The sequence below is a fragment of the Mustela nigripes genome, chromosome 10, assembly GCF_022355385.1.
Source record: "Mustela nigripes isolate SB6536 chromosome 10, MUSNIG.SB6536, whole genome shotgun sequence".
NCBI lineage: Eukaryota > Metazoa > Chordata > Mammalia > Carnivora > Mustelidae > Mustela > Mustela nigripes.
Window position 1 is genome coordinate 13,345,721 of NC_081566.1, and position 23,537 is coordinate 13,369,257.

Sequence of the window (23,537 nt, forward strand, 5' to 3'; positions counted from 1 at the left end):
CATGAGTATCAACTCCCAAATTGGCCCCCCCTTCTTTGCAGTTACTCACCAACCCCTTCACCCATCTTACTCTTGTGTTTTGGATATTTTCTTTTAGATCATACTGCTTGCCCAGAATATCACCAATCAACTTCTATCTTCTCCCATCATTCAAAGCGTTTCTGAAACCACCTCTTCCAGGAAGTCTTCCCTGACTCACTAGAACAATGAAACCTCCTGGCCTCCCTCCCCACTAACCACTCTCCTCAAAGAACTTCCCCTTTGTTTCCACAGAACATAAATGCTGCAACTTATTTATTAGCTTAATGTGTATTTTGAATAGATTCTCAGGAAGGATGCCTTCCTGAGGCATCATAATAGGTGATGACTTCCAAGAAGGAGGATGGTATCTAACAGAGGTATAATGACCCCAGACGTAAGAGCAACAAACAAGCATTGCTATAGGTATGATTTTGCAGATAGCTGCTCAGACTTTGCCTTTGGAAACTGAACTTCTACATCTACATAGTAAAACGGAATAAAGAACAAAAACACTGATCATTCCTGAAAATAAGAGGGGAGTATATGATCTTCCAAAGTGGCTTCAAGATACGTTGATATATTAAATGCTTCCAAGTTTAACAATCAAGTGTACTCATGTTAGCAACAGGTCTTAAAAAACAAAGTCAAGCAGAGAGAGTCAATTATCATATGGCTTCACTTATTTGTGGAGCATAACAAATAGCATGGAGGACAAGGGGAGATGGAGAGGAGAAGGGAGTTGGGGGAAATTGGAAGGGGAGGTGAACCATGGGAGACTATGGACTCTGAAAAACGATCTGAGGGTTTTGAAGGGGCGCGGGGTGGGAGGTTGGGGGAACCAGGTGGTGGGTATTAGAGAGGGCACGGATTGCATAAAGCACTGGGTGTGGTGCAAAAACAATGAATACTGTTATGCTGAAAAAAATAAACAAATTAAAAAAAAAAAACTAGCCCATACCAAGTTCTTGGATAACAGTTGACACAACCATCTTCCTTAAAAATAAGCTATCAAATTAGTGCAATCCCAAAAATTACCAACAGGATTTTTTTGGCCTCTGATGCTAAAGTTCATGCGGGGAAATAAGCAAAAGTAGCCAGGAACTTTCTGGAAAAATAATGATAGTAAGTGGAGGAGGAAGAGTCTTAAGGGAAAATAAATATATCATGAAACTATAAGAATTAAAGCAATTTAGTATGGGCATTTGAATAGAAACAGACCCCAGATTATTAGGTTTTATTAAATGGAAAATGTGGCATCTCAAATCAGTGGCTACTATCAAAAAGAGGTACTGTTGAATAAATGGGGCCAGGACAGGTAGTTAACCATCTGAAAGAAAATAAAGGGATCGGGGGCACCTGGGTGGCTCAGATGGTTAAGCATATGCCTTCGGCTCAGGTCATGATCCTGGGGTCCTGGGATCAAGCCCTGCATCGGGCTCCCTGCTGAGCAGGAAGCCTGCTTCTCCCTCTCCCTCTCCTGAGGCTTGTGTTCCCTCTCTCGCTGTGTCTCTATCTCTGTCATATAAATAAATAAAATTTAAAAAAATAAAATAAAATAAAGGGATCGGATCTCCCCTATAAACTACTATTCTATTGAATGGTAGGAGGAAAAAAAAAAGCCACTAGCATTAGTCCAACTCTGAAAATCTAGTTCAGTCCAATTATTGAAACAGTTTTTAGGAAGTAACTGGCTCTCCTATATGATTTAATATCTTTCAGATTTCCTTGTTCCTCATCAAGATTGCATATGGAGGGGTGCCTGGGTGGCTCAGTGGGTTAAAGCCTCTGCCTTCGGCTCAGTGATCCCAGGGTCCTGGGATCGAACCCCGAATCGGGCTCTCTGCTTGGCGGGGAGCCTGCTTCCTCCTCTCTCTCTGCCTGCCTCTCTGCCTACTTGTGATCTCTGTCTGTCAAATAAATAAATAAATCTTAAAAAAAAAAAAGATTGCATATGGATGTGGGGGGAAGAAGGGTCTCCAGAGCCATCCAGGCAGATCCTTGTACCTTCTTTGGCCCCCCTGGTTTCTGTGGTGATGCACCTGCCACCTGGTGTCTGGGCACATCTGACATTGTGGTCTAGACAATCTGGTCGAGGCTTGTGGCCTTTTCTGCCCACATAGCTCACCTCAGCTCCCACTGGCCACAAGGATGGCTGTGACTCCCTTTTAATGTCCAGACCAATGTAGGGTGATTCAGTCATTCTTCCCAGTGTCCCTGTGATGGGCCGCCAGCCACCTCCACAGGCTCCTCCCACAGTCATGTAGGCATCTCCAAATGCCTTTTGTGAAACAACAGAGCTAAGACAGTCTCGGGGGCTGAATTGTGGAGCACCATCCCAGCACTGATTTTACCTTCCTGTCGGCTCATGGTTAGATGGGGAGCACGGGGACAGTGTGCTTCCAGGCCGAGTCCCTTCCTTCTCCTCTAGTCTGAGACCGCTCCCCAGAGAGGGGACGTGGGGCTCTGAGTCTACCCCCGCTGCTCCTCTTTCACTCTAGTCCTGCTTGACCAGCCTGTTGGATTCTCCAGTGGCCAACGGTAGGTGGCTTGTGCGCGGGGTCTGTTCCTTGGCTCACATGTGCATAGCCATAGGCATCTTAGCACCCTGTTTGGATTCATTGAGTATTTGTGGAATAAAAGAAGGCATGTATGAAAAATGGCTTTATTTTATTCTTTAAAGATTATTTATTTGACAGAGAGAGAGACAGTGAGAGAGGGAACATAAGCAGGGGGAGGGGAAGAGGGACAAGCAGGCTTCCTGCTGAGCAGGGAGCTCTACGTGGGACTCAGTCCCATGGCCCTGGGATCTTGACCTGAGCCGAAGGCAGCCACTTAGCCCACCGAGCCACCTGGACATCCCTGAAAAATGACTTTAAAATATTGTATGGCACGTGAGTGGGAAAGACCAGGAGGCTCCGAGGCTGGGGTTTGGGGACCTGGAGCAGAGGGAGACAGGTTACCCCAATGTTATTATGCAGCCACTGCCACCCCTACAGCCTCCCGGGATCAGAGATGGGCAGATGTGACGTACCTAGAATATGACAAATCAGCGAAAGTTCATACCCACACTAATTCTAACCTTTTTTCCCACCAAAATCTTGGTTTTTTTTGTTTTTGTTTTTGTTTTTAAATCAGGGAGGGAAATGAGGCAAGATATGCAGGTCAAATCATTCCTCTTCTTTTTCTACCTTCTCTCCCAGTGGAGATACCCTACCCAGCTGCAAGACGAGGCAAAAGAAAAGGAGGCTCAAAGGCAGGAACAAAGGAAAAAGCCACCAAACCAATGGCATAGCCAGAGGGCAGGGGAGGGAGTCCTAAGGGGTGGCTGGGGGGGGGGGGGTCGGTGATGCAGGCAGCAAGGGCCCTGAGGGGGAGAGCAACCTCAAGTTGCTTGGTGGGGAAACCAAACCTCAGCAGAGTTTGAAGAAACAAACAAACTAGCGAAATGAAATGCTCTTTCACTACTTAGGGACTGGTGAAGAGGAGCACGGAGGGGATTCCCATCCCGGTAACGCCAGAGGCAGGAGTGGACAGAGTTCCAGTGCCGCCAGTGGCAGGAGTGGGCGGCAGAGCCACGCGTGTGGGCAGCAAGGGAGGTCTTGGAAGTCTCTGACGAGGTATGAACCCAGAGGCATGGGGGCCATTCTCTGACTGAGGCTGATCAAGGTGAAAATAGACTGCCTGATCCTTCACAGGCAGGGGGGGCAGCCGGAGCAGGGGACCCCAAGGGGCCAAGTTTTCTTATCTGGCTCTGCCAGGTCACACAAAGTCAAAGGAATGCAACCCAAGGAGAAGTGGGCCAGACGGAAAATAGATCTGTTAGCACCATGGAGTCAGTTTGAGAGTGTAATGCCATCCTCTGCTCTGAAATCCTCCGGGATATGGGAAGCAGACTTCAGCTTCAGTAGCCAAGAGCCCCTAGAGTTCTAATTCAGGCAAGTCCCCAGGATTTGCCCCCCAGTCCTTTAGATCCCACCCCCTCTCATGCTCCCACCCCGACTTCCTGCAGTACAAAGCTCATCTTCTAAACTCAAGTAATAATGAACATGAATGCCAAGTCATTAATGTCAGACTGTGAGCTAGAGGAAACTGACAAGTCAGAAATTTGCAATGTGAAATCATTCATCCATTGAACTAATATTAGTGAATAGCCCAGAGGGTATAAGCAATGATTATGGGGAGACTTTGAGCTCTAGAGTTTCAAATGAATATAACATTAGTTTCCCCCAAATCCTTTCATAAAATCACTGCAACCTCTTCAGTGGTTCTCCAGAAAGATACTTTTTCATAATTTTTATACACAGAGGCTGCATAACGGAATCCTATTTGCAAAGCAATAGTTCAGGGAGAAAAAAAAAAAAAAAACCCTCTAAAGAAACCAAAACTAAACTCTCAGCTAAAACCAAAGTCTGCGAGTCTGATCTGAAATATACCGAGAGAATGGAACTGAAACCCTGCAAAAGCCTCTGGGGGATTTGTTTCTTAATTCTCAGTGATAGGAATAATGAAAGAAAGAATCGAAGATTACTCATATTCACTCGCATATTGCGTGAGTTTTAAAATCACTTAAAAAATGTAATTTATGCAAGTATTACATGCACATAAAAGAATCAAATCCTTAAAGCTTATAACAAAAAAATCTCAGTTCATCAGCCTGCTCCAGCCACCTCAGTTCATTCACTTTCCAGTCTCTTAGCAGTTTGTTTGCTTTTTCTGGTATTTGCTTGAATCATATCCACCTTGTGGTGTCTTTTGGTTCAGCTGTTTCAGGGATTATGCACAGACTTTTACTTGTGGTGAAGATTTTACTCCCCAACATTCCCACTTCATGGCTGATGCTCAGATGGTCACACAGTTACGACCACGTGAGTGGTTTCAGTATTACAAGATGAACTTCTGCATTGGTTGGTCCAGAAGCTCCCTCCGTGCCCAATCCCTGTCGCCCTGGCCGCTCCCAGCTGGGACACCCTGGACTTCCCCAGAGCCCAGCAGTTAAGGGGGGACCCTGAACCCAGCTCTAGTGCTTTCATCACTACTCGCCCCAATTGCCAAGTGCCTTCCTGTACTGATTATTTCCCAATCCTCTTACCCCTGCCCCCACAGAACTGTTCCAGTTTTTCATTGAATTCAGTTTAGAGTGTTCCTTATTATATCTGTATAAACACTGGTCACTGTGAAGCTGATTTGTAACTGTGAGTACATTTCCTATCGTTTTCTGCTTGTACTATAGCGAGTAGTTGTCTGATTTATTTGGTTCGTTTTTCTGGATATCTAAATATCACAAATATCTCCTTTATATGGTTCTCCAGGTGGTTAAAACGATCACTCCTTTTGTCAGTTCTATTTCCTCCTCCTGAAAATACCTCTTTTCTAGTCCTTCCTATTCCTGCTGCAGCCTGGTCTGGCTGCATGGACTGTTCTCCAGATTTGCTGACTAGTGTCCTGTAGACTCGAGTTTGTAGCTCTCCATCTTTTAGCTTCTCTTTGCTAGACCCCATGGCTGCTGCTTTTTTGTTTACCCTTTGTAGTGGAGCACATCCACTAGTAGTGTCCCAAACAGCATGCTTTGGGGGTAAAATGTATATATTTTAAAGTATGTATTTGTTTAAATTTTATATGTCTGAGAATGGCTTTAAGTTAAACTCTCAATTGACTGATAGTTTGGCTGGGTGTAGATTTCTAGGTTGCAACTCATTTATACTGGATGTTTCTAGGTTTATTGCTCCAAAGAGTTCTAGATTAAAAGTTACTGTTTAGGGGCACCTGGGTGGCTCAGTTGGTTAAGCGTCTGCCTTCAGCTAGGTTATGATCCCAGAGTTCTGGGATTGAGCCCACATCAGGCTTCCTGCTCAGGGGGAATAAATGCTTCTCTCTCTGCCCCTCCCCTGCTCATGTTCTGTCTCTTGCTCTCTCCCAAATATATAAATAAAATCTTAAAAAAAAAATTACTGTTTAGTAGTTTGATGCCATGCGGATTCCTCTTCCTTTATGATCTTTCTCCCCTAGTGGAAGCTTTTAGGAACTTCTCTTTAATACAGTGATGTGCCTTGGTGGGGGCAATTTTGGTTTTTTGTTTCTTATCTTCATTTCTTGTGCTAAATACTCAGTGGGCTTTTTCCTTCCGGAGTTTTGGAATCCATGTGGAGTCTTGGTATCTGGGAATGTTTCTTGTATTATTTTTATTTCTTTACTCTTGTTAAATTGAGGTACATTTCACATCCCAGGTAATTCACCCATTTAAACTGTACCAACCAGGGGCGCCTGGGTGGCTCAGTGGATTAAGCCTCTGCCTTCAGCTCAGGTCGTGATCCCAGGGTCCTGGGATCAAGCCCTGAACCGGGCTCTCTGCTCAGCAGGGAGCCTGCTTTCCCCTCCCCCCAACCTACTTGTGATCCCTGTCTCAAATAAAGAAAAATCTTAAAAAAATAAAAAATAAAGTGTACCAACCGATATTTACCGATCAACAATCACTAATACCAATTTTAAAGCATGTTCATCACCCCCAAGGGAAACCCAGTACCTGTGAGCAGTCACTCCTCGTTCCTCCTACCCTCCCCTGCCCTCCATCCCTGTTTCTATAGATTTGCCGACTCTGGAGATGTCATATAAATGGAATCATACAAAGTTTTTTTGTGAGTGATTTGTAACTTAGCACACTTTCAAGTTTCATCCACATTGTAATATGTACTGTACTTACTGCCAAATAATATCCCATCAATTGGATATACCATATTTTATTTTTCTATTTATCAGCTGATAGACATTTGAGTTGCTGTTACAAACATTCATGTACAAATTATTGTGGAGACATGTCTTCAGTTCTTTTAGGTTTGAATCCCTGGGTCACATGGTAACTGCATTGTTTGATAATTTTGCTCCTTGGCACTTTCTCTACTTTCTGGCAGATATAGGACCCTCTGAATTTATTCTCTTTATTCTTATCTTTTCTAAATTGCCATCAGTTAATCTTCTTGTTTTGCTTTTGGGAAAATTTTGTATTATCTTCCAGCCTTCCTAACTGAATTTCTTTCAACTTCTACACCTATAATTTTCAAGAACTCTTTCTTGTTTAATATTCAGATATTTAATTTAATATTCAGATATTTAATAAATGAAGTATCTTCTGTTATCTCTGGGAGGACAGTGATTATTCTGGAACTTTGTTTTATATGTATCTCTAGGTTTTTTGAGGTCTTATTTTCTCTTTGGTTTTAGTGTACTTGTTTTCATTCACTCGGTTAACCAGTATGCACTAAAAAACTATAGGCCAGGCATTTTTCTAGGTGTTTGGAATACATCAGAACAAAGATTCTTTCCTTTGTGTAACTCATAGTCTTTGGTCTCTGCATTTAAAGGTCAGTCAAGTGTCTGACTCTTGGTTTCAGTTCAGGTCACGATTAGCGTCATGATCTCAGGGTTGTGGGATCGAGCTCCGTGGCGGGCTCTGTACTCAGTGGGGAGTCTGCCTGAGAGTCTCTCCCTCCCCCTCTGGCCCTATCCCCACTTGCACATGCTCTTTCTCTAAAAAAAAAAAAAAAATCTTTAATAAATAAATAAATGCCTCCCTCAAATGCTGATGAATCTTGATTTGTGTGTTTATTTTTTTAGATAAAACTTACATAATAAAATGCATAAATATGTAGCGAAACAGTTATACACAACATTCGGATCAAATACAGAACCTTTCCTTTACCCAAAAAAGTTCCTAGTGACCATTCCCAGTTAATATCTCCCCTCTCCCCACAGGTAATCACCAGATTGGTTTTGCCTATTCTGACTTCAGACACAATATGCACTCTTTGTGTCTGGCTTCTTTTATTCAACATAACATCTTTGAGATTTATCCATGTTCTATCAGTAATTCATTTTTTAAAAATCCTTGTGTTTCATTATATGTATATGCCACAACTCATTTTTTTCATTCTACTACTGATGGAGATATGGGTAGCTTCCAGGTTGTTTTTTATGATGTCCACTTATTTTTTAGAATAAAATACAAAAATGTTTCTGGAAGCTCTGTGTAACTGAAACTTAGACACTGAATGATTGCAGTGTAGGGTGGTTGGACTGGCCAGCTGCATATGTGGTTTGGGGTCTTTAAATATCCCACTATTGTGGCTCTTTTCTGTCAGGTTGTTCAGTTTCTCTAAAGGAACATCTAAGATGTGTGAGCCAGAATACCGTGACCAGTATTCTGGAACTTCAAATCTTACCATTCCAATGGAGAATTTTATTCTGAGCATTTGTTTGTTCTGAGCTTCACCTTTACTCTCCAGGGATTCTTTATTTCATTTTTTTTCAGAAAACGCACTCCTCTGGCAAAGGCAATTACGACAGTGAATGGAGGGGCGGTGGACACAATCTCATTTATAGGCTCCTCCATCTCATCTCAGCCTTTTGTAGTGTCCTCCATTCTTCAGCTCGCCAGAGATCCTGGGGGCCAACAGGCAAATGTCTCTCTTTGCAGACACTTCTTCTGATCTGCTAATTCATTACCGTTTCCTCCATACACATTCTTTCTTCATATGTTATGGTCTAGGCAACATACCTCCTGGTTTCATCATCAGATTGACTTCGTATTTCTCTCATTCTTGCTATTTGGGGGAAATGCTACACAAGAAGAAAAAGGGATTCATTGCCAATTCTAAAAAGTACAAAGTCCTTAAGAACTGACCCTGCCTCTTTTCAAGTTCACTTATAGCAAGTCTTTTTAGACAAGATACATATAGCTGTACCTGATGGTCCTCGGTACATCATGCTCTCTCCCAACCACCGGCCTTGGGAAATTCTCTTCACACTACCAGCAATCTTCCTGATTTTTCACCTAAAATAATCAAAACTGCTGACACGTCACCTCCTCCACAAAGATTTTCCGAGCTTCTTCCCAAAGTTTGCCAATATACATCTATTTAGCATTAGCTGCTTTGCACGATCATTGTTTACATGCTTATTGTCTCCATTAGAATGTATGGGCTTCTTGAAGACAATGTTTAGCCAATGTTTAGTGTTTTCATTTCTTTCATCAAGCCAAGCAGTAACAGTGCTTACAGAATGCTCACTATGTAAATTGTGCACCAAATACTAGCCCAAGGACTTTGTTATGAACACATTTATTTCACATAACCCTGTGATATAGGTATTATCATCATCCCCATTAACAGAGAGGTTAAGTAACTCTGGTATTCCATATTCCAATACTATTTAACTAATATTAACTGATATTAAACTAATATTAACTAATAATAACTAATAGATGATCTGGGTCTCTGAACCTGACTTTTGAACTGAATAGGTGCCTAACATGTATTTGTTGAATGGATGACTGTGAAGAGAGAGAAGGAAAAACCATGGCCTTCAGCAGAACTCAAACAAATTCAGTCTTAGAAAAAGCTATATTTTGAAGCAAACAAAAAGTCTGATTTTACTGACTTTGTTCTTCATGCAGCCCAAGCCTTGATGACCCAGAGAAGTTCTAGGATATGATTTCTATTGCCTACTGGTATGGACTGAATATTTGTGTCCCCTCAAAATCCTTCCAGTGTGGGCTCTATTTGGAGATGGGGACTCTAAGGAAATAATTAGGGGTAAATGAGGTCATATGGGTGGGGCCATGATCCAGTAGTATTAATGCCCTTATAAAAAGAAGTACCAACACTCCTCCCCCACCACCATACATATACAAAGGAAGAGAAACCTCACCAGAAACTGAATTTGTTGGCATCTTGGTCATGGACTTTAAGCCTCCAGAAATAGAAGAAATTAAATTTGTTTTTGAAGCCATCCAGTCTAATGTGTTACAGCAACTCAATCAGACTAATAGTTTCCAATGGCTGAAGTTTAGAAAACCCATTTTCCTTCACTTCTTTCAGAAACTAGCTGCTTTAACAGCATTCTCTCTCCCTTGGAACTGGATTTGACCTTCTTGTGCTGGGCTTTTTTGTTTTGTTTTTGTTGAAAGCAAATTTTAAGACACCATCCAATCCAGTCTTCTTTTTACCATAAGGAGGCCAACACTTGACTTTGTTTTCCTTCAACATTGCCTACAACTACAGACTTTCTTTTCATTATCTTTGTTAGCTAACTCTTGGCTTATGCAGGAATCCAATTTCTCCTCCTAAAAATGTATACTTTGGGCACCTAGCTGGCTCAGTTGAAAAAGCATGTGACTCTTGATCTTGGGGTCAGGAGTCCAAGCCCCATGCTGGGTGTAGAGATTACTTAAAAAAAAAAGTATACTTACCCAATACTTTCACTGATATCAGCCAGGCTTATCCTAATTAATAATGCTAATATACTGTCCTGCCTGGTATTTCATTTGGAACTCTGCTATAACTGTGGAGTGATACTCTGGGCTCTCTGAGGGATTTCAAGTTTCAGTTGTCTGGGAACTTTAAAATGTAACAAACTTTTTTTTAAAATTTTACAAATTTCCAAACAGGTACAAGAGTAGAAGGATGGCTATATCACACAGATCCAACATTATTAAGATTTTTGCCACATTTACTTAATCTATTCCTTTTTTTCCCTTGACGTCATATTTCAGAGCAAATCCAAGACATCGAGTCATTAAATTCTATGTCTCTCAATATGTATCTCAATATGTCTCTTAAAAAAGGAAGACATTTTCTTATATAATCACAAAGCAATTATCTAATCTAGGAGAATTTACAGTAAGTGTTTTGTTTATAGGCTGTTGAAATGAAACAACTCATACAGAATTTTATGCTATAAAAATATTATAAAATACTATAAAAAACATAGCACTGTATTATAATAACAATATTCTGTAGCTTCAAAACAATTTCAAAGGGAAATTTAGTATGTTCTGAAAGGCAGGATGTTTACCTATCATTCAACTAAAGCTGAGTTCAAGATGTTTCCAACAACTAAAAAATACACAGTATCAAGATTTCAGTCTTCATACATTATTTTAATTAAAAACACACTGCAATTACAAACATACAGATTTGAAATTGCAACATTAAAATACAGAATGCGATAAAGTGGCTTTGTAAATTTTCTTCACTGAGACACTTTGTCACATTTTCATTGATTGTTAAGACATAATAAATGAGAATTACAGATTTCCCAACATCATGATTAAATTCCTCTGCAAACGAATGAAGTTATAGGCATCAAAGGAGAAAAGTGAGATGGCCCTGCCTACACTGTATTAATGTGTGGAAGAGACACAGTAAGAGCTATAATAAGCTAAAGTGAAATATTAGAGCTATAGGTGATACAGCTTTCTTTGCCTTCTACCAATAACATCCTTGATAATAAACAGCCATAAATATAAAAATAGTTCAGTATGATTGCAACTATATTTGTTCCACAATGACAATTTGTTAATTTTTAATCCAATATATATTTTTGAACTGCAATCATGTACGAAGATATAATAAAAAAATTCTGAAGAGAAACCCTTAGTCCCAAGTCAAATAATATTTAGAAGTTGAAAGGCCTATAGAAAATAAGTACGGACAAGAAACATTGGCTACATGCCAATTTTTATTTCTAAGAGAAGTCTTATATAAATAAGTCATCTTTGTCTTACAAAACAAAAACAAAAAAATTCTAAAAATAATACCACAAACCCAAATTAGCCAAACTTGGAGTAACAAAGTCAAAGCCAGTCTCCTCATCTGCATATCAGTGTGATAAATCAAACTGCATTGGGGAAACAAACAAACAAACTTTATCTGCTCCTAGCTCCTAAACAGAACTGATGATTACTTTTAGCACTTAGAGACAACTGTGACACTGCTCTTCTTAAAAGAAAGATGTATACTAGAAATCCAATAGAACGTGTTACTAGTGATATTCCACAAAAGCTGTAAGACAGCGAAGAGCTAATTACGTTTAAGGACTGTAAAAGCCTGCACTCTTAATGCCCACTGATGGGCTTTGTGCCAATATTCAAAAAACATACTTCTCATCTACCAGAGATGAAATGATGAGGAAATACAATTATTACATTATATCCTAGCATAGAGCTACTATATTTGTATAAAGGAATCACTAGTTAAAGAGTTGTTTGTTTGCCTTTTTAAATGAAGTCCTGTCTAGGCATTAGGCTATAATCTAAATGTTGACAGGGTCGAATTTCAACTCTCAAGACAAACAAGAAGAGTTTATGTGTCAAGATTAATTCTCTTTGGCCGCAGTGGATACCATTTTCTCTGGGGACAGTCTTTAGGTCGCCTTCTTTTCAGGACCAGGTCAGTGGCTTTCCTGGTTGAAGTCTCTGTTGGTGTGGTTTCTATTTGTGTTATAAAGCTCTCAGGTTTAACATCTGGTTTCCTATAACAACCGGAAAAGACTTCTTGGTGGACCCTCTGGAGCTGGATAATAGGCTGCATCTTTAAAACTTGGGAAAATCCATCTCCTTGTTCAATTAATGCAGGCAAGGACTTAAACAAACAACAGGAATACATAGCATTAATCTCAGGTTGGAACACAAACACACAGAGACAGATACAATGCTCTAGAATTTCATTCTTCAGTTAAGGCTTTTTCTAAGACCTAATTATTTGGGTCATGGATATTTGGCTTGACCTTAAAATACCAATATTAATTGAGGATTTTAAACAAAAGCTAAAACTAAAAAGATACATTCTACTCCTACAATGCCTGGTAGTAAAATAAAACTTTGGCAGCAGGAAGTAACAGAATTTCAGAACTGAGGATTTATTGTCTAAAATTCCATATTTTAGGACAGAAGTATTTTAGAAATCTTGATCATCAAGAGCAAGAACCAGTACATTTTTCCTGTAAAGGGCCTTACATCTCTGTCACAGCTACTCAACTATGCACTGTAATGTAAAGGAGCCACAGACAATAAATGAATGGAAACAGTTGTGTTCCAATGAAGTTTTATTTGCAAAGACAAGTGGCAAGGCTAGATTTTTGCCACCAGTTTGCCAACTCTTGATAAAGAAAATGCTTTTGGGTACCAGAAAATCATGGAATCAATACAAACCGCAAAAGAATGTTACAGAATATTATCAAAACATGGGAGATTCCAAAGAGTTTTGAAACAATTTTCATAAACTAGATATACAGATGTTTTCCTGTATGCATAAAATAAATGTCAAGAATATAAACAATTTTATTATAACAATATTAAGATATCCAAGTCGGATATGCAGCATAATATAGCAGTTAGCAATACATATATAGGCTCTGGAGCCAAATATCCAGGGGTTAGTTTTGACTCATTTATTTATTTGGGCAAGCAACAGCCTCTCTCTGTGCCTCAGTTTCTCAACTATAAAACAGGGAAATTAGCAGTTATCTATTTCATAGGATTATTGGAAGGTAACATATGTAAAGAAGATAAATGGTGCCTGATCCATAAATGCTCACTAAAAGTTAGGCAGTATTATTATCCAAAACTGTTTGATGTACTGCTAACTCTCAGAATTCAAAAATATGATCAATCTTCAAAAAAACCAGATAAGAGACTGGCATATACTGGTGCCTACTAAATGTTAATTATTCTCAGTGTTACTGTCTCTTTAATAAATTCATTAAAAATCTACTTAAAAGACTACTGAGAATTCCTGTTACAATACACTAAATATATATCCATTTTTAAAGCAAATACCTAGCTACATTTTTTTCATTTTATAACTTTTCGGCATATAGCTTTTACCTTCATGGCTTCACTGATTTCCTTAGCTATTGTTTCTCCTCTGCATTTCAAATTTTCCACACGACAGGCTGCAAAGAAACCGCCAAATAGTATTTTAGGTTTTTTATCTAATATAAACTCATAAGAGACATAGATGTTATTTGGACAAAAATCTGTTAGGATTATCCACCTTAGCTCAATCTTTCTTAGAATACTTTGTAATCTATTAAAGTAAGTGTCCTATTAAATTTATTTAGATAAATAAAAAGGTCGTGGAAACATTAGAACAGTAGAGTAAAACTAACAATTACGACAGGCAACAAGAGTTCTATTAGGAGCAGTCTTAGCACCTGATAGCCCTGTATTTGTTCTATACGTATCTACACTGTGTTCAACATCCTCAAGTCCTGTCACCACATTTTAAATAGATATAGGCTAATATCTGATATCTGTATTCCTGAGTATTATATAAACAAAACATCTTTGAATTTGGAATATACAATATCACACTGCATCAAGGATACCTAAATGTTATTTCTGGGGGAAAAAAACCTGGATTAGACTGTCAGTAATATTAATTTTTCTTTCCTTCCTTCCTTGTTGCTTTACTGATTCCTAATACATTTTATTTCCTTCCAATCTTTGTTATAAATGTTCACGGCTACTTCACAACAGAACTGCATATTCAATGATATAATAAAATTATAATACATAATTTTATTCAAGGAATAAAAATGCTACTAAAACTCCAAGCAAAACTGGATAAGAAAAATCATTACTTGGGGTGCCTGGGTGGCTCAGTCGGTTAAGCGTCTCTCTTTACCTCAGGTCATAATCCCAGGGTTCTGGGACAGAGCCTCACATCGGGCTCCCTGCTCAGCAGGGAGTCTGCTTCTTCCTCTCCCTCTGCTGATCCCCCTACTTGTGCTCTCTCTCAAATAAAGAAATAAAATCTTGGGGCACCTGGGTGGCTCAGTGGGTTAAGGCCTCTGCCTTCGGCTCAGGTCATGATCTCAGGGTCCTGGGATAGAGCCCCACATAGGGCTCTCTGCTCAGCGGGGAGTCTGCTTCTCCCCCTCTCTCTCTGCTTGCCTCTCTGCCTGCTTATGATCTCTGTCTGTTAAATAAATAAATAAAATCTTAAAAAAAAAAAGAAATAAAATCTTAAAAAAATCATTCCCTTTGGAAATCATCTACAAATTAGTTTTAAGAAGAGTAGTTATCAGTAGAAATTACTTCAAATCTAAGCAGATACATAACCATGTTAGGAGAGCTACAGCCTTACTGGCTTCAAGGAAGTGGCAAATAACAAAGCAAAATATTTCTTTCATAGCTGCTGTTTTCCTTTTCTGACTTTCTTTAGGTCAAAAAGTGAGAACACATGTAGAATAAAGGGGAAATGAATAGCAAAAGTAACTGGGAGAAAGAGGGTACTCAAAGAAAGAGAAAGGCAAAGGCAAAAGGATAGCCTCTGTAAAAGGGTTCTTAACCAGGGGCGCCTGGGTGGCTCAGTGGGTTAAGCCTCTGCCTTCAGCTCAGGTCATGATCTCAGGGTCCTGGGATCGAGCCCCGAATCGGGCTCTCTGCTCAGCAGGGAGCCTGCTTCCCTCTCTCTCTGCCTTCTTGTGATCTTTCTCTCTGTCAAATAAATAAACAAAATCTTAAAAAAAAAAAGGGGGGGTTCTTAACCATCTTTGCTACCAGAGACTTCTTTGGCAATTTGATGAAGCCTACAGATACCTTCTAAGAATAGTTCTAAATATATTAGTTTTTTAATTGAGGTATAATTTACATATAGTGAAATGCAGATGTCAAGTTTAACATTCAGTCACCTGTGATATATGCATACCATGCACAGGATACTTCCATCACCCTAGAAAGTTCTTTTGTGTCCCTTTCCCAATCAAACCTCTCTACAAGAAACAACCACTCATCTGATTTTTATCATTATAACACTGCTTTTGCTTACTCTAGAATTTCAGAATGTTTTTAAATTTCAAAATACAATTATTACAAAGTTATGATAGGTAATACATGTGCTTATTAGTGATTTAAGTAACAAGATCAAATACCAGGTCTAATAATTACCATAATGTGAAAATAGTGAGCATAAACAATAATGTGAGGTAACTGCAACAACTGAAATTGAAAATATCTATGGCTTTTGGGGCACCTAGTGGCTCAGTGGGTTAAAGCCTCTCTGCCTTTGGCTCAGGTCCTGGTCCCAGGGTCCTGGGATCGATCCCCGCATTGGGGCTCTCTGCTTAGCGGGAAGCCTGCTTCCTCCTCTCTCTCCGCCTGCCTCTCTGCCTACTTGTGATCTCTGTCTGTCAAATAAATAAATAAAATCTTTAAAAAAAAATCTATGGCTTTTAATAGCAAAAAAAATGTTTACAGGTACTGCTAATACTACCACTGTGACCTACATTCCACACTGAAAGAAATGTTAAATCTCAGTCTGAGGTTAGTAAAAAATAATGTAATTTTTTTTCTATCCAAATTCATAATCCCCCTTTATTCTAAGGACCCTTACCTTAGAATAATACGCTAATTTCAATTCTTTTAAGATTTAGGGAGATTTCCCCAAAGTACTTAGGCAATTACTAAATTTCCTTCTGAGGTCGCCTGGGTGGTTTAGTTAAGCATCTGCCTTCGGGCTCTGTCCTGAGATCAAGCCCTACATGGGGCTCCCTGCTCAGGGAGAAGCCTGGTTCTACCTCTCCCACTCCCCCCCAACCCCTGCTTGTATTCCCTCTCGCTGTTTCTGTCAAATAAATAATCTTTTTAAAATAAGTAAATAAATAAATTTCCTTCTGAGTATGACAATACATGATCCATCCGCTGGTACTCTTGTGGCAATCTGGCTTCTGGCCAGGCCCGCCTTCCAGTTCTCTCCCACCTGTGTGGGAGTTGCCCATTCTTCCAACATTTATTATATATTTTCCGTGGACTAGGCCCAGCACTAGGGACTCAGAGTAAGGAAAAACGGTCTCTGCCTCTCAAGGAACTTTCAGGTTAGAAGATAAACACACAGAAACAAACCAGCACTCACTGAAAATCGGCTCAAACTTTTCCTGTGCAGCCTCACATTTCCATGATCCCTGCCACGAATTCTACCCTCTGCCTGAACTGCGCATTCCCGGGCTACAGACTGTCACTTGTCCTGACAGTTCCAGTAGAATATCTGGAAGACAGCCCTGCACTGATTGGTTTAGAACAGCTTCTCAACCCTATCAGTCTCAACTTCCTCCTTTAGAACATGTTTCGTAAAGTTCCCCTTACTATTCCAAAAAAATTCATAGATGATATTTCTGTAAATATAAATAGAAATACAAAGGATAAATGGACATTTATAATAAAATATTAATATGTTTAGTATGTTCATATCCACCACATCAGAAGACATAATGAAGTACTCAAATAATTGTAACTATTATACTAAGTTTGGATTTAAGAAAATTTATATTAGAAGTCCTTCTACATAGAAAACACAAGATCAGATAAACACAAATAGAAAAATTAGTGTTTTATGAGAAATAACAGACTATGCAATTTTAATATGGTTAGGAGGAAACAATGAACTATGAATAACATACTGAGACAAAGTATAGGCTGTTGAAATGGTAAAAATTAGAAGGTGCAATATTTCTATAAATGAAATGGCCTTATTAAAAATGCTGTATCAAAATAATTCCCTAAATTATAATATGAGAAGGTGTTAAGATTAAATCCTACTCTGAAATTCCACCATAATTCTGACTACATTTGTTATAAACATTTACTAGAAAGACTTGATGAGGAACAAAGATAGACTGGGCCAAAATGAGAATATGAGAAACTATAGAGGAGATACATGGTAGATCTTTATGGACGAATTCTGGATTGTAGATAGATCTCTGGGGATAGCTTTTGAATAAGAATAAACACAGGGGCGCCTGGGTGGCTCAGTGGGTTAAAGCCTCTGCCTTCGGCTCAGGTCATGATCCCAGGGTCCTGGGATCAAGACCCGCATCAGGCTCCCTGCTTCCCTTCCTCTCTTTCTGCCTGCCTCTCTGCCTACTTGTGATCTCTGTCAAATAAATAAATAAATCTTGGGGTGCCTGGGTGGCTCAGTGGGTTGGGCCTCTCTCCCTTTGGCTCGGATCATGATCTCGGGGTCCTGGGATCAAGCCCCGTGTTGAGCTCTCTGCTCAGCGGGGAGCCTGCTTACCCCTCTCTCTCTCTCTGCCTGCCTCTCTGCCTACTGTAATCTCTGTCAAATAAATAAATAAAATCTTTATTAAAAGATGCTATTGGAAATGCCCCTAAATAAGTCATTGTCCTTTGAAAAAAAGGAGTATTAAAGTTGTAACTGAACCTAAAACATTTGCATAGACTGATAAAATTTAGCTCTAGTTGCAAAGATTCCTTTGTTTAGTTTGTTTCTTTTTAAAAGTTTTATTTACTTTTCCTGCACACGTTGACTAACAGAGAAGAATATTTTAAGAAATATGATGACGTAAGTCAGAGTGGTTACCTCTGATACCCAGGGAGTACTAAACAGAAAGGAAGGTGAGGAAACTGCTTTGGGTACTAGAAATGTTACGTAGCACAGACTGTCCATAAAATCAGGAAGCAGGATAAATATGTGTTAGTTACATTTTCGATAATATATTCAATATCTCTTTCTTTAAACTCAAATATTTCTAAATTTAAGGCAATGGGTCCAATTATTAATACATAATAAATATACTATTTTTCTTGTTTCTAGACTTTTGGGATACCTTCAGTTGTACTTACTGTATACATGAAAACATAATGGGCACATTATGTGACAATATGACACACTATTTACAAATAAGTTTATCCTATGTTTCCCAACCATGCAGACACTCAGCATATCCAGATCAAGGTGGCAGTTACGCATGTTTATGTGTATGAATGTGTATGAATTCATCAAGCTATGCATAGTCCATTATACCTCAATATATACACACATCCATACAATAATGAACAGAATCTTTTTTAACATCTACTCTAGAGGGATATGGTAATATATATTCTTCATTGTTACTGCATGATTTATAAAATAATCTGTCACCCAAGGGATTCTTTTTTTTTTTTTTTTTTTTTTTTATTTAAGATTTTTTATTTATTTATTTGACAGATAGAGATTATAAGTAGGCAGAGAGGCAGGCAGAGAGAGAGGAGGAAGCAGGCTCTCCAATGAGCAGAGAGCCCGACGTGGGGCTCGATCCCAGGACCCTGGGATCATGACCTGAGCCGAAGGCAGCGGCTTAACCCACTGAGCCACCCAGGCGCCCCTGGGATTCTTAATTTTTGTAAAAATACGTGCTATTTTGAAAAAAAAATTGTCCATAAACCCACACTAATGGACAACAATATCTGTTATCTCTTGTATAAGCAATGACAATGTAAAAGTGCCAAGAGTCGTTTATGTGCAGAATGGAATTAGGTCCCAGGTTTGGATAATTATAAACATATTTTCACACATGAACTTCTGGTGGAATATTCTAAAGTTTTGCTGGACATAGAAGACATTTAGTGTTCCTGGCTCCTGACCACAAAATGTCAGCTGCACCCTCTCCAGGACTGTGGTAACGAGAAACTTACCCCACTTTCTGAAAAGGGCCGCTAGGGGGCAGTACTGTCTCCAGTGAGAACCATGGTGTTATTCATCTATTAGCATTCCTTGGGAACAAGAACCTCATTCTCTTAACCTTGAACTCCCTGGTGTTGAACACAGTGCCTGACATGTAGAGCAGATGCTCAAAATGTACGATGAAACAAGGCTATGACAAGAGTGCTGTGGAGGTACAAAGAAGGGTTAGGTCAATCCAACAGGGGAATTGAAAAAGAGTAGAGGCTTCACAGGTGTTATAAGAAAGTTTCCATAGAAGAGGATCTGATGCTGGATGGCTGGGGTGAGTGGGAATAGGAAGTAGATGGTAGAGGATGTGCTATACCTAAACAAGGGAATAAATCAAGAAAGAAGACAACACAGGAACCAGGAAATATGATTCAAAACAGAAGTGCAGGAAACTCCTAGGATGGTGAGGAAAGGAACGGATGGGACAGAAGCTTTGCAGCAGCCTAGACAGCAACCAGTCCAGATTAGACTAGGAAGACAAAAGCCTCCCAGAAGAATATCTCCAAGAAAAAGGAAAAGGTTTTAAAATTAATTTGATGGATAACCTTAAGTGTTTACCATACTGAGAGGAATTCTACAGTTCTATTAAAGAGTTTGGGGAAGAATTACTGATAGACACAACAGCAAACAAAACAAACAGAAAAAGCAATTATCATTCCAAAGGAGGATGGGAAGCTGTTCAAGAAAAATGTACTCACAGTAATGATGACTTGACTTACACGGAAGAACATGTAGTCATAACAACATAAATACTAAATACTACTGCTTTTTTGACAAAAATGAGATATTAAAAGCAAATCTGATGAGTGCAGTTTATTTTGAAAAGAAAACAGAAGTACCGAGAAGAGAAACACTATGACATGACAGCCCACTCCTACAGCGGCAGGGATGGCATCCATTGCCAATCAATCTTGTGTAATAACCATTAGTAACCCTGTGAGGCAAGCAGGTTCCATCAGCCTCCTTTTACAGATAAGAAAACAGAAACTGTGAGAACTGAGAAATGATCTAGAATAGAAATAGAACCCACATTTCCTAGAATTCAAAGCATATGCTCTTTTATACTCTGTATGTAACTTTCCAAAATACCCGGCTGTCCAGAATTATAAGAATTAAAGTTAACAAATGCTAAAAAGTTAGCTCCAATGTAATAAAAATCCCTTTGAAATAAAAATAAATTATGTCTGGTAAAAAACTGAAAATAGCACAATTCTAGATTTAACTCTTTTAACTATTAACATTATAGTATATTTTTAAAGTTACATGAATTAAATTTCTTTCATTGAAAACTAAGGAAAAGCAATGATTTTAGGGATAAAAGCAAGCACACAAAGATTTTAATAAGCACTAGAAGACGGGGGAAACACACACACAATTAAAAATGATCACTAAATATATGAATGTTGCCTCTAAAATGCATCAAAAAAGGCATTTTCCAATATTAATATCTGCTTAGAAAACTTCAAAATATATAAACTTTTCACTCCCTCACTCAAGATTATTTTAAATGAATTTCTCACTTCTTGTAACTAGTAAAAGAGCGTGTAAGTACTCCTGACATACAAACTTCTGACTAAAGAATGTATCACATGCAGACGGCTGGTCTCTGCCATGTTGGGGACTGCAGATGACCTTCTCTCCACAGCTTTCATGGGGACATCTCTGTGACTCCACTATCCTGTCACTGCAAAGGTATTTAGGGATCCAAACTGTTCCCTCTAACTCCTATTTAAGCATCTGTACTGGAACAAATGTGCATCTGAAACGTGATTTTCCTAGTATTTTTCAACGTAAATGGGTAGTATTTCAGCTACATTATAGGAAAAATTGGTCTTTAAAGGGTAGCCTAGAAACTTACCCATTTATACTACTACTTGCAAATTTTTTCAGAGGGGAAATGCATTTCAAATTCTAAAGCTCAGACTGAATAAAAATTTTGAAACGTAACCATTTGTAAGTGAGTAACTACCTGTAAATATTCTGGCAGTGGCTGAAGCAAGTTGGCATTATTAAGAAAGAAGAGGAACTGTCCCCAAGTCTTCTGCTTGTAGGGTCAGCAAAAGAACTGGAAGTATTAAGTCTACTATAGAGAAACTTAAAATAGCTCCTTGTCATCACTACATGTTTAGTGAAGGACAGGGGAAAAAGGGAGTCTCTTCAATTAACTTTAAGGAACTTTTCAAAAAAAGAAGACAATATAGAAGCAATTATTAGTTTTACTAATAGGATCACAAAAGGTTATAGCTGACAAATGAAAACTCATCTTACTGGTAGACAACTAATCAGAGGATTGCTGCAAGGATATTAAAAAAAAAAAAAGTTGCCTCTTAAAAATGTGGAAGCAAGCACCGTTGAGGACATTGCCTCCCCTAGGCACTTGCTTTCTAAAACATAGGGAAATGAAAAAGTGGAAATGAAAGATTGGGTAATCAACCTAGTTTTGCTTTCAGGTCACTGCACTGACTAAACTGGGAAACATGAACTTCGAAAAGCCTGCACGAATGTAGACATTCAGCAAAAAAGCACTAACTGAGGGCTTCCTTTCTATTCCCAGTGTATTTTATGTGCATAAATGAGCAAGTGAGCCTGCATTACATAGGATGTCTGGCTTATACTGGTTGCTAAAGGGATGATTAAAGGCGTGAATAAGAACCATGAACTGAAAAGTAGCACCCCTGCTGAAAATGAAACAAAAAACTAAGCAGTGATTTATGACTTTCCGGAAGGTAACCATTTGCTACAATTTAAACAGAGCTGTCGAACACACCTGCTAGGTCACAGATAAAACATAATCTTGTATATCCACTCCCACTTGCACCTCACCAGCATCTTCCATACTGAAGAGTTGTATCTCTTTTAAGGTACCATATATTTTCAAACTCCTCGCCTGTGGTTGCTGGCCTGGGCCAAGGCTGTAACACTGTCCAATAATGTTCTTTCCTACTATTCCCTTTACTGTATCCTCAGTGGTCTTTTACTCCATAAATACTCAAGAACTATAAACACTCTCAACTTAGGAAGCTTGTTCTAGCTCTACCCTAACTGAAAGGCTCTTCTTCTTGTCATAAGAGAAATTCCTTCTTGCTACTTTCCCAGAAAGTACTTATCACTTAAACACATGACCCTACACGGACTGTTTACTTTTATATTTGTTTATACTTTTCTGCTCACAACTAGAGCATCAGCTCCACAGAGCTTGTTTGTGTTGCTCACCATTATATCCTCTATGAGGAGAACAGTTCTGCATACAGTGGACATCTGATAAGTATGCTGAGTGCATGGATGAGTAACAGCCCCTCAAAATGTCCTGACATGGTGCTATATGCTCGGCACATATAATGCAAATACAAAGTAAAAAAGCTCATGGAGCTTTCAGTTTTGTGAGACCATAAACAAGGAAATACACAAATATACTGTAATACGCACTACTGAGGAAATAAACCAGTATTATGATAGAGTACTGAGAAGGGGCTATTGTCATTAGGGTGGTTAGGGAAGATCTCTCTGAGGAGGTAGCATTTATTTATTTATTTATTTATTTTTTTAAAGATTTTATTTGTTTATTTGACAGACAGAGATCACAAGTAGACAAAGAGGCAGGCAGAGAGAGAGAGGGAAGCAGGCTCCCCGCTGAGCAGAGAGCCCGACTCAGGACTCGATCCCAGGACCTTGAGATCATGACCTGAGCCGAAGGCTGTGGCTTAACCCACTGAGCCACCCAGACGCCCCTATTTATTTATTTTTTAAAGATTTTATTTATTTATTTGACTCGCAGGGGGTCGGGGGTACGGGGGAAGCAGGCTCTGTGCCGAGAAGAGAGCCTGATGCGGGGCTTGATCCCAGGACCCTGAGATCATGACCTGAGCTGAAAGCAGAGGCTTAATCCACTGAGCCACCCAGGCACCCCTGAGAAGGTATCATTTAAATGAGAGAAAAACTGAGAAGATGTCAACTTTAGAAGCACCAGGAAAAAGCATGTTTGAAAGTGAGGCACTTTCAAAAAACTGAAAGGTGGACCACAGGGCTCTGGCAAAAAGGAAAGTGACTGAAATGAATTTGGAGAGGTAGGTGGGGGCCAGACCATATAAGGGAACATTAAGATGTTTGAAATGTGGGGTGCCTGGGTGGGTCAGTTGTTAAGCATCTGGTCTGCCTTCCGGCTCACATCATGCTCCAGGCGCAGATCATGATCTTGGGGTCCTGGGGCTCCTGGGAGCGTCAGGGTCCCTG

At 39.4% G+C, this 23,537-nt stretch overlaps 1 protein-coding gene across 1 annotated transcript in view; it reads right to left on the reverse strand.

The window, feature by feature from the left end:
* Nucleotides 1-10,930: 10,930 nt before the first annotated feature.
* NSL1 (NSL1 component of MIS12 kinetochore complex) overlaps nucleotides 10,931-23,537 on the reverse strand; it is a 31,540-nt gene continuing 18,933 nt past the window's right edge. The window contains exons 5-6 of the mRNA XM_059412636.1: nucleotides 13,679-13,746; nucleotides 10,931-12,434 (exon numbers count right to left, since the gene is read on the reverse strand). Coding sequence (XP_059268619.1) covers nucleotides 12,156-12,434; nucleotides 13,679-13,746 — 347 coding nt within the window. The 3' untranslated portion in view covers nucleotides 10,931-12,155. The remainder of the gene's footprint in view (nucleotides 12,435-13,678; nucleotides 13,747-23,537) is intronic.